The sequence below is a fragment of the Brachypodium distachyon genome, chromosome 5 (genome assembly GCF_000005505.3).
Source record: "Brachypodium distachyon strain Bd21 chromosome 5, Brachypodium_distachyon_v3.0, whole genome shotgun sequence".
NCBI lineage: Eukaryota > Viridiplantae > Streptophyta > Magnoliopsida > Poales > Poaceae > Brachypodium > Brachypodium distachyon.
This window is the reverse complement of record NC_016135.3, coordinates 10,333,927-10,352,210: the sequence shown is the minus strand read 5'-3', so window position 1 is coordinate 10,352,210 and position 18,284 is coordinate 10,333,927. Positions and strand designations below refer to the sequence as shown.

Genomic DNA, 18,284 nt, shown 5'->3' with positions numbered 1-18,284 from the left:
AGATCGAGTTTTACAGGAAAATGACCTAGCCGGCGCATCCCTCCACTCTCGTGCAGCCAAAGCAGAGCAGGGCCAAATCTCTCGTGCCGCAGAAATTAATATCCAGCGGAGTGGCCTGGCTGCCGACGTTACGGCAGTTCCGATCAGACTGCGGTACGGACTGCTGATCCAAACGTGTTTTAGAAACGGAGACGGGAATAGCACATCTATTACTATTCTTTAATTTCCAGTTTGCTTACGTTGGTCGTCCCTCGTACCCTCGCGCGCCCGCACGGAACGGAATAATCCTCGTGAAAAAACCGTCCTCCCTCACGATCCCGCACGGCAAAAGCCTCGTCAAGAAAACCATACTCTAACCCCACGGTCGCTCCTGCAAAAAAACAAAACCAACGCCCCCTCACAACAAAAACAATCCCTACGAAATCTTTCCTCCTCATCCAATCCTCCGTCCCAGCGATAGTCCCGCCGCTACAGCTACCAGCCTACCATGTCGTCCATCACTGCCCCTCCTCGCCTCTCTCGAGGCCGCCGCTTCTGCCCCTCCTCGCCTCTGTCGCACGCACCCCATCCCGGTCAGGGGCTGCGAGATCCAAACTGTGGCACACAGTCCGGAGGACGACGAGGTCTGGGCGCAGTCTGAACGGGGCTATGCGGCTCCTGGCGGCGGTCCCTAGCGCATCTTTGCCATTGGATCGCTACGCCCTGTTTGCCGCCCGCAGGTCGCCGACAACCATGAGTTTTCCATCGTCAGTCATTGACTCCGCTGCTTCGTCTTCCACCATCCTCCGGCCAATGCGCCGCGCCGACGTCCACCTGCTGCTCCGTCCAAAGGCCGGACAGCTGCGCCGCGACTCCCCGGTGCTCGGGTCTGACTCTGAGGAAGCTGCATCACCCCCGACCTGCGCGGACCATCTGCCCCTTCCGTCGAACAGGCAACTCCTCCGACACCCTCCACATCCTCTTATTCTTACCGGGTCTTTTGTAGCTATGGCAAGAAAAGTTCTAATTACCAAGAATTTAATGTTGTATGGTCCTGGGTGGCTGGGTATGGTGATTGTAATTTACAGAGAATGCATTAGTACGGCATATTAAAAAAATATTCTCTATATTTCAGGTGGCTAACTGCTTAAAGGTCCTATCTATCTTTGAATTATTCATACTGACCTTCAAGTTCCTAGCGAAGACCTACTTTTCATGGGGTTAAGTTCCAGTTTTCCAATGAGATGCAGATTCTGGTGCCAAATACATCGTCAATGGCGTAGCTAATGTTGTACTGAAAGCTGAGGTATCACTAAAGATCTTCTTGGAGAACATTTTTTTCGGTTGAGTTCACATGTGAAGTTTATGCATTGGTTCGTGAATTTGTTTTCTGTTTCCGTGTGCTAAACTCAAAACATCCCCATTTTGAATGCCGCACAACCATGTGTGCTTGAAAGTTTTTTATTTGGCCACCATCACTGTTGGTTTCTTTATTCTGCATTGAGTAGTTTCTTCAGGCAATACATGGGTGTATAATAGACTTAAAAAAAAGGACATGTGTGTTTCAAACAGGATGCCCTCTCCTTCATTCATGTCTGCATTTTCTCATGGTTCTTTTGTCCAAATTCATATGTTTCAGCTGTGCATTTATGTTTCACAATGGAAGAAACAGGTGCTACAGATTAGCTTGATTCTTTTGGTTGTTCAGAGAATACTGCAGTGGCCGAGCCCATCCCACTGCATGTGTTTCCCATCTATGGCAACCTATTACAGAATAGAAGTATAAAAGGAGGTTGTACAAGCTAATCTATGGCAGCCCATCTATGGTTGTTCAGAGAATACTACAGATTAGCTGTGCATTTATGTTTCACAATGGAAGAAACAGGTGCCATAGATTAGCTTGTACAACCTCCTTTTATACTTCTATTCTGTAATAGGCTGCCATAGATGGGAAACACATGCAGTGGGATTTGGTGCTCTTGTCGGGGGGATGATCCCAGGTAGGATCACGTCGACACAACTCTGGCCGAGTTAATAGAGACAGTTCTAGCCGAGGTAACGGAGGCTAGGCCGGCTTAGATAAACATGCCGGCATCTCCGATTGCGACTAACGCTAAGTCGGCTAAACCGGCATACCCAGTGTATGCCGGTTCGACTGTTATATTTCACAAAGCTTGCAAGATCAAGATGACTACGGGAACCCCGGCAGGAGCCGGGATCCCTCAACGGTCTTATCCTGACCAAGCGGTGCGGAGTAAAGCGAAGTTATCTTCACCCCGGAAAAGCGGTCAGCGCCTGCACCACGGCGTCAGGTGACCACGCGCTGGAAGCACCGAAAGGAGATTCCCTGACGAGGCCGGCAGAGGATAGCTGTACCTGCTGCCGGCAGACAGTAAAAGTAAAGTTGTCTTGTCCCCCATAGTACTACCTAGAGGGAGCAACGCCGCGTGCCCGGCGGGGCCCGTAGATAGCGACGTCAGACTCGGCCCACATGGCAGTGTACCATGTGGCGCCTATAACTAGACCCTTACCCCCTGCGGTAAGGAGGACGGAGCTTTCTGGGGTTTCATTTCCCTTCTTCTTCTTCTTCTTCTTCTTCTTCTTCCTCAAGAATACGGCTCAAGGAGCACCTTTGTAATCTCGGCTATCCCGGCAAATACAACAAAGCAGGAGTAGGAGTCTTACCTCTGCAAGAGGGCTCCGAACCTGGGTAGATCTGTGCGTTCTTGCGTGTTTTGTGCGTGTTCTTCACGCCCTCCCTCCTCCGGATCCACCATCATCCATCGGCCCCAACTCAAGCCATCCTATGGCATCTGCCATGCCACCACCACGATAGTTGGCGCCCACCGTGGGGCCAGCAGCGGCGCTGGCTGGAGTCTTCATCCGAACGGGAAGCTTCCTCGTCACCCGAGAGCGCGTGGTCTCCGGTTTGGTCCAGAGATTCGGCTCTCTAGGCTTCATCGACAACAACGCAGGCTGCTTCAACGGCGCACTACTTCCCTGCGCAGGCCGCTTCATCGACTTCAGCATGCACGAGGTTTATGTGGCTACTGACCGCCCTTGCAGGTACCCCGAGTAGGTGGTGGTGGCCGAAGATCCCCCCATTGTCTGCACGGTTCGAGGCCGGCATGTCGACTGCCCCGCTGACCGTGTGGAAGTCATGGTGACGGCGCATGGCATCGATGCTGGCAAGGGCACCGCTGAGAATGGCGCGGTCCCAAGCAGATCCGGCAGAACGGCGAAGTTCCCCTTGGAGAAGCCGGATAATGTCGCGGCACAAGCCGGCACGTCGGCCTTGCCGCCGAAGCCGACTTAGCTCCAGGTCTCCATCGAGCGACTAACCATGCCGATAGCATCAAACGCCAACCCGGCTCAGCTGCAGGCAGATTTGGAGGTGGAAAGGCAAAGGCTGCTAAAAGAAGCAGTCGACGTCGCTAACGCTCGGCAGCAGCTCGAGATCTCGCTTCTTGAGTATAACAAAGCTCATGGTCTTGGTTCTACTGCATTTACTAACCCTAGCAGAGTCGGGGAGGTGCGTAACCGTGGCAAGAACTTGAATGCCGAGATGACAAGAGATGGCAGGGTTGTGCTAGTAGTGTCGGCAAGTTTTGCCTCGGCACTAAAGCCGAAATACAATACCCCTGTCAAGAATCTCCGGGCGGCCGAGGCTGCAGCTGAGGAGTTGCCGAATCTCACGGGAGAGGCATGTCGGCAGCAGCAACTGCGCGTGAAAGAGCTGCTTCAAACAGCAAACGAGCAAAATGAGGCATACATAAGGATGCACGGCAGAGCCGGCGCATCGCAGGTTATTCACTCGGCAGCAGACGCCGGCAGCCGGGCCGACAAGCAAGCGTCCTCGCCGGGTAGATGCAGTGGGCCGAGAAAGGTGAAGCAAGCCGCTTACCCCCACCTCCACCTCTCACAGGCGCAAACGCACAGGTCCAAAGATCCCCTCAGGCAAACAATGCGGTCAACCAGGTGGAGGGGCAGGAAATCCCAAGGTATGCCGGGAGAAACGAATACAAGGAGCCTCACCAGAGCTACATGATTTCCATCACCGAGCCCACTGACAAGCAAAGTCAGCGCAGGCAAGAAATGGAAGTCAATGCCGTTATGCCGGCGGTTCCGAAATGCATGTATTGGTCGGAGCAGGAGGTCAACTGGAACCGAGCAGACCATCCCAAGGTGATGCCCAACCCAGGTGAATATGCTCTGGTGGTTGATCCGACGCTCATTGGGCCCGACATTAACGTCAAGTTCACTCAGGTTCTCATCGACAATGGGAGCAGCATCAATATCCTATATCGGGACACGATGCTTAAGCTCGGCATTACAGATACCATGCTTGAGCCTAGCCGGACTACCTTTCATGGTATCGTACCGGGAGTGTCTTGTGCCCCGGTAGGCAAGGTCCGCGTGGATGTCCTGTTTGGCACCAGAGAGAACTGTCGGACCGAGAACCTAGTGTTCGAGGTGGTGGACCTTAGCAGCCCGTACCATGCACTGCTGGGTAGGCCGGCACTCGCCAAGTTCATGGCTACTACTCACATGAGTTATCTAAAGATGAAGATGCCGGGACCGAATGGTACCATAACTATCATGGGCAACTACAAACGCTCAATGGAATGTGCGGCAGACGGGTCTGCTTTGGCCGAGTCGCTGGTCATCGCTAGCGAGAAAAAGAAATTGCAAGAAGCGGTGGCAATGGCACAGGCGGCGCAAGTCGGTCTGCCGGCAATGACCAATCCTCATGGAAGCGTAGCCTTTCAGGCAGCCAGAGAGACAAAGAAGGTACAGGTCGATAGCGAGTTCCCGGACCGCACCGTCATCATTGGTGCCGGCCTAGGGGAGAAATAGGAAGGCGAGCTCAGCAGCTTCCTTCGTGAGAATCAGGACATCTTTGCATGGTCAACTCAAGACCTGCCAGGTGTGCCGAGGGAGTTAGCTGAGCACTCATTGCATGTCAGATCAGACGCAAGACCGGTGAAGCAGCCCCTTCGACGCTTCGCTGACGACAGAAGGAAAGTCATATCGGAAGAGGTATCCCTGCTTCTAGCCGCCGGCTTCATCGTGGAGGTACTACATCCCGACTGGCTGACAAACCCGGTCATGGTCGAGAAGAAGAAAGACGACCCAACTGCTGTCAAGGTGTGGCGCATGTGTATCGACTACACCAGCCTCAACAAGGCGTGTCCTAAAGATCCTTTCCCGTTACCTCGGATCGATCAAGTGGTTGATTCTACTGCCGGGTGTGAGTTGTTGTCTTTTGTGGATGCGTACTCTGGTTTTCATCAGATACCACTGAACCCTGATGATTAAATAAAGACATCGTTTATCACCCCGTTCGGGGCTTATTGCTATCGTACTATGCCGTTCGGCTTGAGAAATGCAGGGGCTACCTATCAAAGATGCATGCAGAAATGCTTGCACGATCAACTCGGCAAGAATGTGCAGGTATATGTCGACGATGTCGTCATAAAAACCAAGGAAAGCGCTACGCTCCTGGACGATATCCAGAAACATTTGCGAATCTAAGGAGGTTCCGAATGAAACTGAACCCAGCCAAGTGCACATTCGGTGTGCCGGCAGGAAAGTTGCTCGGTTTCCTGGTATCAAGCCGAGGCATCGAAACAAATCGTGGAAAAATCACCGCCATAGAAAAAATGAAATTGCCAAAGTGCCTTAAAGATGTGCAGAAATTCACAAGATGCTTAGCATCACTAAGTCGCTTCCTTAGTCGGCTGGGCGAAAAGGCTATGCCCTTGTACCAGCTAATGAAGAAAACTGACAAATTTGTGTGGACGCCACAGGCAGACCTAGCTTTCCAGGAGCTGAAGAAAATGACAGCAATGGCGCCGATATTGGTCTCTCCAATGGAGAAAAAGCCAATGTTGTTATACATTGCGGCGACCAACCGGGTTGTTAGTGCCGTCATAGTAGTGGAGAGAGTCGAGGAGGACAACTCAGTGCAAAGACCGGTATATTATTTGAGCGAGGTGCTGTCATCGTCCAAGCAGAACTATCCCCATTATCAGAAGATGGCATACGGTGTTTATATGGCGGCAAAGAAATTGAAGCATTACTTATACACATCAGATCTGAGTTATCTGTGAGGCGCCTGTCTCGGAAACCATGGGTAACAAAGACGCGAGCAGCCGGGTAGCAAAGTGGGCAGTTGAACTAGCACCTTATACGCTACAATACGATAGACGAGATGCCGTGAAGTCTCAACCTTTGGCAGATTTTCTGGTGGATTGGCCGAGATGGAGTATGAGCCGCCAGCCCCGAAGACTAACTATTGGAAGATGCACTTCGACGGCTCCAAGATGAAAAAGGGGTTGGGTGCCGGCATAGTTCTAACCTCGCCTAAGCGTGATCAGCTCAAATACATATTGCAGATTCATTTCGCAGCGTCCAACAATGTCGCCGAGTATGAAGCGCTGGTGCATGGACTGAAGATGGCAAAAGAAATAGGAGTTCACCGGATTCAATGCTTTGGTGATTCCGATCTAGTCGTCCAGCAAGCTTCCGACAACTGGAACGCATTGGATGCCAATATGGCACTGTACCGGTTTCATGTTCAGAAGAAACGAAGCGGCCGATACATTGTCAAAACTCGGTTCGACACGACAGGCCATCCCGGCTGGGGTAGCACTAGAGCATCTACGCAACCGTCTATCAAGCCATTGCCAGAATCGGAGTCTATATTCATCCCGGCAAGTTCTGAGGCCGGTGCTACCCCTATGGACATTGACAGTGGCAACGGTTCCGGTAACCCGGGGACTGAGAGCCCTAACTCGACGGAGGCAATGGCGGTTGAGCCAATGGAAGTAGACGAACCGGATGAGCCAATATTCACTACTCGTCCTGTGCCGGCATGGGCTCAGCCGATAATGTCTTACCTCAAAGACGGGAATCTGCCGAAAGAGGAAGTGTCGGCAAGGCAGATCCAAAGAAGAGCAAAGGCATACACCATCATCAACGGTGAGCTTTACAAGAGGAGCGTCACTAACGTCCTACAACGCTGCATTGAGCCGGAAGAAGGTCAGGAGATACTCCGGGATATACACCAAGGAGAATGTGGCCATCACGCATCTTCGAGAACACTGGTAGGCAAAGCTTTCCGGCATGGTTTCTATTGGCCGAGTGCACTGCAGGAAGCAGAAGATATAGTTAGGAAATGCAATGGCTGACAAAGATATGCCAGCAAGATCCATATGCCGGCGTCCGAGCTTAAAACCATCCCAATCACTTGGCCATTTGCCGTCTGGTGTTTGGACATGATAGGGCCATTTAAGCGGGCGCGGGGAGGCATGACGCATATCCTGGTCATGGTCGACAAGTTCACTAAGTGGATTGAAGTCAAGACGATAAAGAAGTGTGACGGCAAAATTGCGGTATCGTTTCTGAAGGATATCATCTTAAGATATGGATACCCACATAGTATCATCACGGATAACGGAACGAACTTTGCGGAGGGGCCTTTCGCACGTTTTTGTGCCGAAAAGAAAATCCGACTGGATGTTGCCTCTATGGCGCATCCTCAATCCAACGGGCAAGTGGAAAGAGCAAATGGCATGGTCTTGGCCGACATAAAACCCTGGCTAATCGAACCACTGGAGCGCACTCCGGGATGCTGGTTGCACGAAGTCTCAGCTGTGCTATGGAGTCTCCGGACAACTCCTAATCGCTATACAGGCTACACGCCATTCTTCCTCGTATACGGGGCAGAAGCTGTCTTACCAACTGATATTGAACATGACTCTCCGTGAGTAACCATGTACACGGAGGCCGAGGAAAAAGAGGCCCGAGAAAACGATGTCAACCTGCTTGAAGAAGCACGGGAACTGGCTCTATCTCGGTTGGCCATCTATCAACAGAACCTAAGGCGTTATCACAGCCGAAAGGTCAGCCCGCGAGTATTCCGGGAACAGAGATCTTGTCCTCCGGCTTGTGCAACGCACAGCCGGCATGCACAAATTGTCACCTCCATGGGAAGGACCCTTCATCTTGAGCAAAGCACTCCACAACGATTCCTACTATCTTATAGATGCTCAGGACCCCAAGGCGAACAGGATAGACCGGTCAGGCGAGGAGACCAAAAGGCCATGGAATGTAGCTTTGCTTCGTCCATTCTATACTTGAAAAATGAGTATATGTATCGTCTTTTCCTTATGTCAAATATTTCAACTAAGACAATAAAATTATCCATCGAGTTTTTAAAAGAAACTCGGGGACTTCTGTATCATTTAAATATTTTGCTGCAGTTACTTCTCGTATGTCGGCATGACTTAGTTGTGTAATCTTACGTCGATCTAGTACTGTGTCGGTCTTGACAACATCCCTCTATGACTTCGCTGTTGTTCGCAACCCGGCTTCATGGCAAGCTAGAGATGTGTATAAGATAACCGAGCACACGAAAAACGACTAAGGAAATAAGCAAAAAGGCGATCCGAGATTTGTTTTGCCTTAACTCGGCATTTTATGTTAACTCATCTATTACCAAGCAAGTCCTCCGGGTTATCTTTTTTTTTTCTACAGGGTGGTTTTATGGCTTTGCGATTCATACGTCGAACGTCGACAAGGCAGACAAAAGAACCAAAGTTGTAACATTTCACTAAGAGAAAAAACTTACTCGGGGACTCGGTCTGGAATATGATAAAACAAACGACTTGATTAAAATGACAACTTGGTACTTAATAAACAGGAGTATGTCGGTTACATTTGCACCCGGCATTCCGGGGATCTAACTATTCTAAAAGTTTCTTTTAAAAGCGCCCTACGACGATGCAGCCGGGTTATTGGTGCCGGAACTCGGCTCGGTGGAGGCTGACTCAACAGCGGCTTCCTCATCCTCTGCTTCTTCCTCCCCATCCATCATCTCGGCATCGACGTCAGAGAGAGGGCCTTCTACAAACTTGTGCACGTCGGCATATGGTATGAAGGAGTAAGCCCTTTCCCAGCGTTTAGCCACCAGCTCCGGGTCCGAGAGATAACGGGAGTCAGGGCGCATAGTCTGGAGCACATCAAGGTTAATGCCGTCGTACCAGGAGAGTACGAACGACAAAGCCTTGTCGGCTCCGACGCGTGCAGCGGATTCCCGCCACTCCTCTAGCCGGGACGGGCCCTCGGACAGCCGCCTTGCCAAGTCCGGGATCTCCACAGGCACCTCTTCCTCGGGCCACGGAGCTTTGAAGAGCTGGAGGCAAGCATCCACCATATCGATGTCGAAGGATTTGAGAGGCTTCACCCGGAAAACAATGCTCACCAGGTGGTCCTCCACGTTCCACTCAAATGGTGCCCCCGTCGCCACTGCCGGGTCCCTCTTTTTGCGAGCCTTTGTCACGGTCGCTTCGGCATGCTTGACGGATAAGGGGAAGAATTCTGGCTGGGGCAGAGAACAGTTAATTAGTCTCGGCGTGACAGTGCTATTGTTTAAACAAATAGCTAAATGGAGAAGTTCAGCATACTTGTCAGCATGGTATCAATTTTGATAATGTCACGCTGGAGAGCGTTGATCAGGCCCGCTTTCTCGGCATCCTCCAACTCGGCGACTGTCGCGCGAGTCTCAAGTGCGGCAACGGCCTCTTTGCTTTTCTTGACCTCGTCTTCCAGACGGGTCTTCACATCCTCTCGAGCAGAGAGGGCCGAGGTGAGTTGGTTCACCTCGGTCTTATGCGCCTCACCTTGTGCAGTGATCTCAGCCTGCAGCTGAGAGATCTCCTTCTGGTGTTGCTCGGCTAGCCGAGTCTTCTCATCTGTTCAGTCAGAACGGGTGTTACAAAAGCCGACATTCAATATGAATGAAACTCGGATTGCGGGTGGATCTTTACCTTGTAGCTCGGAGACGCGTTTTAATAGCTCTTCCACTTGAGCGTTATCTCCGGCTGAAGGCGGAAGCATGTGTCAGCTTAGGCTAAACTGGCATACTCGAACAGAAATTGTATACTGGCAGAATATGCTTACTCTGCCTCTCGCGCTCTGCCTTCAAGGCCTTATGCGATGCCTCCAACTTCTTATACATGCCCAACAGTCCTTTGAAGGCTGTTGAGCGTTTATTCATGCAGAGCTGCCAGATCAAGGGTTCAAATAAGATTACCAAAACAGACAGTTAACGGGGAATAAGTGTTTGAAGCTACTAAGCTTCAGGTCGACTATTCTAAACCCGACCTGAATCACAAGGAACAAGTGTTTGAAGCTGCTAAGCTTCAAGCCGACTATCCTAAACTCGACCTGAATCTCGGGGAATAAGTGTTTGAAGCTATTGAGCCTCAGGCCGACTATTCTAAACCTAACCTGAATTTCAGGGAATAAGGGTTTGAAGTTCTACGAGCTAAGCTTCAGGCCGACTAATTCTTACCCACCCTAAACCTCGGGGACTAGCAGTATGGATACTATACTTGAACTAGGAGTTAAATTTTTTTAAGGAATTTTGCATACCTCGGTGGCTCGGTCCGCCTCGAACATGGCCACCCGGGCTTGGTACATCCGGGCCGCCACTGACTCCGGAGTCGCTGCTAGTGGTTTCCCCACCAAAGGGCTTTGCCGTGCCGCCTGCACGGTGCTGGAGGTCACTTCGTAATGATCCGCCTGGTTCCGGTCCATGACGAACTGGCCAAGCGACCCCCCGCTCTGCCGGCTGCTCGTCTGGAGCGGGATCTCCTGTTGCCGGAATGAGCGACGCGAGGCAACCGGTCTTGGAGCGTTCAGCACTGCTGCGGCAGCAGGGCCTTTAGCCTTTGCGGCGTGAGCGGCAACGGCCTGGGCGTTCTTCTCAGGCTGCGTCGGAGATGGCGGCGGAGCAGGAGTCCGGGTTGGAGTCGGAGTCGGCTCTGGACCTTGAGGGTCCTGGCGATTTGCGGCCGGCTCCAGTGGCGTTTCGGAGGCCGGCACCTCTTGTGTGGTTACGGAGGCCGGTGCCTCCTGTGTAGTTTCGGCCGCAGCCGAGGAGGGCGCCGCCTCGGTAGCAGTTTCGTTTACCGAGGCCCCAGCTGCCGGAGTCTCGGGCTGGCTGATGACGGTGGTGTCGGCACCTGGACCGACATCCCGGGCCGGGGATGTCGGATCTACGGCAGTCTCTGTCCCTCCCATGGCCGGGTCAGAGGCCTCGACGCGGGAAGGTTGACACGCAGGAATCTCAGACGCGATGCACGTCTGAGACTGGGTGGCCTCCAATGCCTCCCTGCAGAAGTAAAGTTTAGCTATTCATGGGCTCAACAACAAAGGAAGAGTGTCGGCTTAGGCAGTTGAAGCAGAACAAGGCATTACCCGACGACCAGGGGCTGGGGCTTAGGGCCGCGAGCCGCAGCCCTCTTCCGCTTTACATTCTGCAGAAGTTCCGTCTCAGAGGCGCGCCTTTTCTTTATCACGGCGCGTTTCTCTCGAGCAGGCGCGTCTGCAGCAGGCTCGCTAACAACTGCTGAGGAATCACAGAAGGATGTCGGAGGTTCTTACATTCGACGCGGCGAGGTCCGGCATCCGGGATTGGCATGAAGTCCTCCGTGTCGGGGTCCTCATTGTCAGCTGCCGTGCGCGGAGGCGCAAAGCACTTGTCGGGGGAGCTCCCGTCCTCTTGGTGCTGAAGGGTAAAACTCTATGCAAGGGAATCAAGTTGAACCAGGATAAGAAAGTATTGGTCGGATGCCGATATACATACATGTCGGATACAAACATGAAGGACCAGAAAGATGAAATTTACCTTAGGAGCACGACGGTTCCGGGCGTATGCCGGCATACCCCATGTCCACTCCTCCGACATACTGGTCTTGGCGATCGCCTTGACTCGGCGCCGAACTTCCGCATGGGAGAGCTTGACAGTCGAAATCCTGTCTGGGTCGAACTGGCCGCCATAGTGGCACATCTTGTGAATCCGGCGCTGGAGCGGGCACAGGCGCCGGTACACGAAGGTGGCCAAGAGATCGTCAGCCGACATCCCCTTCTTCTTGAGCTCGAGGATCCGGGCGTGGATCTCGTCACCCTGCGGGAGGGAGTCTCTAGAGTCGACGGACCAGTTCCTCTTCTCCTCTGGGGGGCCGATCTCGAATCCCGGAAGATTAATATAGTCGGTGGGGGTGGCGTTCTTGACATAGAAATAGGTCTTGTGCCATTTTTTGCACGACTCAAGACCTTGGATTTTAGGGAACTCGGAGTTGCGACGAGGAACGATGGTGGCAGCCCCGCACTGCGTCATCATCTTCGGAGCGCCGAGATTCTCCTTGTCCGGGAGAACCTGTGGCCGGAACATGAAGTACCGGGACCACAGGGCAATGGATGGCCAGAGGCCGAGATAGCCCTCGCAGCATGTGGCGAAGGCCGAGAGGGTAAGAATAGCGTTCGCCGGGAGATGGTGAGGTTGGAGACTGAAGAAATCAAGAAAGGAACGGAAGAAGTCGCTAGCCGGAAGAGCGAAACCGCGTTCAAAATGAGAGAGGAAGACGACGTGTTCACTTTCCTCAGGAGCGGGAACGACCTCGTTGCTGGGAAGCCGGAACTGAACCTCCTTCGGGATTCGTCGGGAGTTGTGGAGCCACTTGAGATCCGCCAAGGTGACCTCGGAGCCATCCCACGCAGCTCGCTCGGAGCTAGTCTTCTCCTCCGCCTGAGTAGCAGAGCCGGCGGCCGGAGCGCGAGAAGAGGACGCCATTGTTGGGGAAACAGATCTATGGTTCGGAGCTTTGGAAGAGGAAGCGCTTGCGCGAGACCCGGGCTAGCAAGTGGAGGCGGTGGAGAACCGGAGGCTTGGGAACAGGCTAGCGGCGGCAAGCTCAGAGGCGAGTTACCGCGGTGGCGGAGTTGCTCGGAGCAGCGGCGGCGGAGTGCGCGTGGAGCAGAGGGGCTAAGTGCACGAGGAGAACGAAGAGGCGGGGAGAGCGAGGAGTGCGAAGGGTTTTTTCACCCACGCCCTTCTCCTCCTCTTATACCCGAGGCGCAGTTATGGGATACACGTTTCCCGTGATACATGCTTAGTGGCTAACGGGAGGATCGCGCATGATTCGGGCAGTTATGTCCATCAAGGCGTGCGTTCGGTTGCTGTGCGCCGTGCAGCCAAGAATCCCGCAATATCCGGCGGATAACTGTTCGCGTGGGAACCGAGGTTATCTTTAAAAGCTATATCGGCGTTACTGTCCGACGCGACGGCATATTCGCCTCAAAAGGCGCAACGGCAGTAACTGAAGCCTTAACCTCCCGTTGGCAGCTGTTATATCGGCAAATGGGGGCTTTTGGTTATCAATCATAAAGAGAGAAGGATCCCGGCTAGAAGTTGAGCAAATATCTCAACCCGGAGTCCTGGACTAAATTGGTCTCGGCTAGCTGAACCGGGAATTGCCCCGGCATCTTTCTCAGCTAAGCCCGAATAGACTATTGATGGTCTGTTGTGGGAAGCTGTCACAACTCGACATCTTTCTATGCCGGACCGCACCAGCTTCAAGGACTAGTGTCGGGGGGATGACCCCGGGTAGGGTCACGTCGACACAACTCTGGCCGAGTTAACAGAGACAGTTCTAGCCGAGGTAACGGAGGCTAGGCCGGCTTAGATAAACATGTCGGCATCTCCGATTGCGACTAACGCTAAGTCGGCTAAACCGGCATACCCAGTGTATGCCGGTTCGACTTTTATATTTCATGAAGCTTGCAGGATCAAGATGACTACGGGAACCCCGGCAGGAGCTGGGATCCCTCAACGGTCTTATCCTGACCAAGCGATGCGGAGTAAAGCGAAGTTATCTTCACCCCGGAAAAGCGGTCAGCGCCTGCACCACGGCGTCAGGTGACCACGCGCTGGAAGCACCGAAAGGAGATTCCCTGACGAGGCCGGCAGAGGATAGCTGTACCTGCTGTCGGCAGACAGTAAAAGTAAAGTTGTCTTGTCCCCCATAGTACTACCTAGAGGGAGCAACGCCGCGTGCCCGGCGGGGCCGTAGATAGCGACGTCGGACTCGGCCCATGTGGCAGTGTACCATGTGGCGCCTATAAATAGACCCTTACCCCCTGCGGTAAGGAGGACGGAGCTTTCTGGGGTTTCATTTCCCTTCTTCTTCTTCTCCTTCTTCCTCTTCTTCCTCAAGAATACGGCTCAAGGAGCACCTTTGTAATCTCGGCTATCCCGGCAAATACAACAAAGCAGGAGTAGGAGTCTTAACTCTGCAAGAGGGCTCCAAACCTGCGTAGATCTGTGCGTTCTTGCATGTTTTGTGCGTGTTCTTCTTCACGCCCTCCCTCCTCCGGATCCACCATCGTCCATCGGCCCCAACTCAAGCCATCCTATGGTATCTGCCGTGCCACCACCACGACAGCTCTTCTGTGCAGTTGCAAAGAGACTGTCAAATGTTGTGAGCTTCTATTTCAGGATGAAAATAAAATAAAAAGACCCTCTTCGAGGTACTTGTTGATTAAATGGTACTATGGTACCTCTCTGAATCCAACCATGCATTAGATCGTTGAACCTGCAATTGTTAACTGTTTGGTAGCTCTCACGAAATAGGACCATTTCTTATGTCATTTATTAGTTTTTTTGATCGGGTTATGTCATATATTAGTTTGTTCCGTTGCAACGTACGGGCACTATGCTAGTAGTTTTAAATAGCGAGCTAAGTTATTTAGCGGTAGCCTGCTCCAAAAGCTATACGTGATATAGCGATGCTATAGCGGCGCTAAGACATTTAGCGGATTTTTAGAAAATCATACAAAAATATCAATAATCTGATGTTTTTGTTCAAATCTAGAAAACTACAATGAGTTGAGGCATTGCTTGAGATGCGATGGAATTTTAGGTCACGCCTGTGCCAAAAGTTCCAAAAATAATTATCGCATGGGCAGCTTAGCGTGCTAACGATCCCAAAATATAGCGCTATAGCGTGATTAGCGGAGCTAATAGCATTTTTCTTAGGTTAGCGCTAAAACTGCATAACTTTAGCGGGAGCCCTCTCCAAACTCTATAGCGCGCTAATTAAAACCATGGAATAGCACGCGCAGACGGGCCGACGCTAAAAGACCTAGCCTTCTTTGGTGCGCAGCGGCAGGGCCCAAAAATGTTATACGTTCTGCATCATGTTAAATTAGGAAAAGCGCAATAGGCGTGCAGGCCCAGGCCAAGCCAAGCATGTTGTTTCATTTTCTGGTCAAGTTCCACAAAATGATTCGCTCAAAAAAAAAGTTCCACGACATGTTACAAAAACCAGCCACAATGTCAGGTCGGCTCTTCGCATCTACTAAATAAAAAGCACTCCAGGAAACTAAAGAAACAAAAAGAGAAAAAAGATTGCATGATCTGAGAAATTATATGTTCAGACTCAACCTTTACCATCTTCGTTTCAGTCTCTATAAGGAGTTTTTCATGGAAATAATTATTTTTCAATGTATTTTGCAGCGCAAATACCTCGAATGACACGGGATACCCACAATATTAAAAGTGGAAGCTAAAACTGAAGTAAAGTCACACGTGCTCGGACAGATAAAATTTATAAATATTTTCAAGTATTCTTGATCATTTTTATCTAAATAATATTCCGTATTCTTTGATGAAGACTTCATTATGTTGATGCATAGCACACTCCGCGCCTTGAATTCCATTGTATGAGTTCCAAACTGGAGCATCCGTGTCCTTGCGTTTGATCTTATAGTCTTAATTTCAGTTCAGAAATGAATCATTCAGATAAGAGCCAGCATTATTGTTACTTATCAGAGCTGAATCTTCTTTCTTATCAGAGCTGAATCTTCTTTTTCTGCCATTTACATTTACTTAGGCTTCATCAAGAAGGAATGGTGGGTTTCTTGATTTTCTAACATAAATTCTTGATGTTTTTTTTCCACAGATTTCACCTTGAAACTTCCTCTTCTGATTTGGTTGCCTCTGCGGTGGATGGGGCCATGAGGATCAGGCAATCAACAGATGATACAGTAAAAACACAATGCAAGTCCCTTCTTGTGCTGCACAGACTCATTTGCGTTTATATTTAAAAAATGACTCATTTGCCTTTCTATCAAAGAAGAAGAAGGACGCATTGGCCGGGGAGAAGAGATTGAACTGAAGGCAGTGAAATTACTGTACTGGAATCTCATTGGGATCTGATCTGATCAAATGGTTGGAACAACCGAACAAGAACAACGAACCCCAATATTTCATAGTACTGTATCTATCACCAATTGGACACTGGGGGGAAAACGCACCTCATGTCGATGGAAGATGTTAAATATTCTTGTTTTGTGTCTCTAATTTTATGTTTGCAAGCTGATTTGGGTTGACTTATTAGAATGCCATGCTGTATCTATCACTGCACTTGCTCTTTCGTTTTGATCCACGCAAACTGAATTGTTATTAGAAGGCATCTCTGGAGCCGAAGGCAACCACTCTCCTGCTCAGCTCATCGCCACAAAATTCAGCTCTCGGTAATCAATGGATTCTCACCGCCTCCACGCTCTCAAGGCCTTCGACGACACCCAAGCCGGCGTGAAAGGCCTCGTGGACGCCGGCGTCACCGCCATCCCCTCCATCTTCCGCCACCGACCGGAATCCCTTCTCCCCTGCTCCGCCGCCACGGGCGTCACCATCCCGGTCATCGACCTCGCGCCCGGCGCCGCCGCCGCGCGGGCCGACCTGGTCGCGCAGGTGAAGGCGGCCGCGCAGACGGCGGGCTTCTTCCAGGTGGTCAACCACGGCGTCCCCGAGACGGCCATGTCGGCGATGCTGGCCGCCGTGAAGCGCTTCAACGAGGAGCCGGCCGAGGCGAAGCGGGCCTACTACACGCGCGACGCGGCGCGGCGGGTGAGGTTCCAGAGCAACTTCGACCTGTTCCAGTCCCCCGCGGCCAACTGGCGCGACACGCTGCTAATCGACATGGCGCCGGAGCCGCCGGCGCCCGAAGAGATCCCGCCGGCTTGTAGAGCCGTCTTGTTTGAGTACACCGGACGGGTGCACAGTCTTGCACGCAACCTGTTCGAGCTTTTGTCTGAGGCGCTTGGCGGCGTCGGCGGTTGCGCTCTGGACACCATGAATTTCGCGGGGCACTACTACCCGGCGTGCCCCGAGCCGCACCTGACGCTGGGCACCACCAGCCACTCCGACCCGGGCTACCTCACCGTGCTGCTCCAGGACGCCGTCGGGGGCCTCCAGGTGCTCCTCGACGGCCTCGGCAAGGAGAAGGCTTGGGTGGAGGTTCCCGCGGTGGCCGGCGCGCTGGTGGTCAACATCGGCGACTACCTGCAGCTGGTGTCCAACGACATGTTCAGGAGCGTGGAGCACCGGGTGGTGGCCAGCAGCGTGGGGCCACGCATCTCCGTGGCGTGCTTCTTCCGCCCGGCGGACACGACGGTGCTCCGGCCGATCGTCTCTGACGATGGCGAGGAGGCGAGGTACAGGAGCGCGACGGTGGAGGAGCTGACCACGCACTACCGGCTCAAGGGCCTCGACGGCACCTCTGCGCTCCGACACTTCAGGCTCTGAAATCTGAATTCAACGCACAGTTCCAGATCGGAAGTGAAGCTGAGATTCCAGATCTCATCCACAACCTGCAGCCTATGATGATCGCGGCACCATAAGCTATTGATTTTCAAATGTAAGAGATTGAAGCAGAGCCACAGTACAATCTTCTCAGAAAGTCGCTTGCACAGGAGGAAATCCAAGGCCCATTCGAGGCTTTTATGCGCATTTCGGGCCGGGCTTCGGCGGTCGACTGCAGCCCGTAACCAGGGCAACCCATCAAATTCTAGTGTTTTCCTAAATTGACCGCAACCGAAGATTTCATCGAGCGGCGGCACACCCTTCCCGACAAGGGCATCTCCAGCCACGCCCCTCATTTGTCTTCCGGCGCAGCCGTTTTTTAGACCGTCTTGGGGGATGTCGGCGGAAAAAAAAATTAGGGTTCCGCCGTGATCCAGCCGCGACCCAATACCAACTCCCCCAAAAATTGAAAATAGGCCAAAATGTAACTAAATTCGACGAAATTTAAATAAAGTAGGTGAAATTTAACTAAACTCGACGAAATTTAATTAAACATAAAGTTTTTATGACATAATTCTAAAATAAAAAAACGGCCGCGCTAGTCGTTGAAGTCGGCAAGGTAGGCATTGTCGAAGTCGAGGGTGATCGGCTCCACCTTCACCTCCAACTTCGGCCTCTTCCCGCCTTCTTCTCGACCGCCTCCCTCGCCGCCTCTTCGGCGCTCCATCGCTCTGGCTGGCGCGCTCCGCCGCCAGCAGCCCCAGAAACTCCTCGGGGACGCCGTCCAAGCGCCAAGCGCTCGTAAGCCGGCTCCGGCACCCCCTCCGGCTCCAGCTTTAGTCGGACAAAGCGGAGATGGCCTCGGCGA

At 52.2% G+C, this 18,284-nt stretch overlaps 1 protein-coding gene across 1 annotated transcript; it reads left to right on the top strand.

The window, feature by feature from the left end:
* Nucleotides 1-16,235: 16,235 nt before the first annotated feature.
* On the top strand, nt 16,236-17,623 carry LOC100834866 (1-aminocyclopropane-1-carboxylate oxidase homolog 1). Its single transcript, XM_024456391.1, has one exon. It carries the CDS (start codon nt 16,373-16,375, stop codon nt 17,417-17,419), a length of 1,047 nt encoding a protein of 348 aa, XP_024312159.1. The 5' UTR covers nt 16,236-16,372; the 3' UTR covers nt 17,420-17,623.
* The last annotated feature ends 661 nt before the right edge of the window (nt 17,624-18,284 follow it).

What these genes read in the sequence shown, in the direction of transcription:
- LOC100834866 (XM_024456391.1), top strand. Translation starts at nt 16,373, where the DNA reads ATGGATTCTCACCGCCTCCACGCTCTCAAGGCCTTCGACGACACCCAA.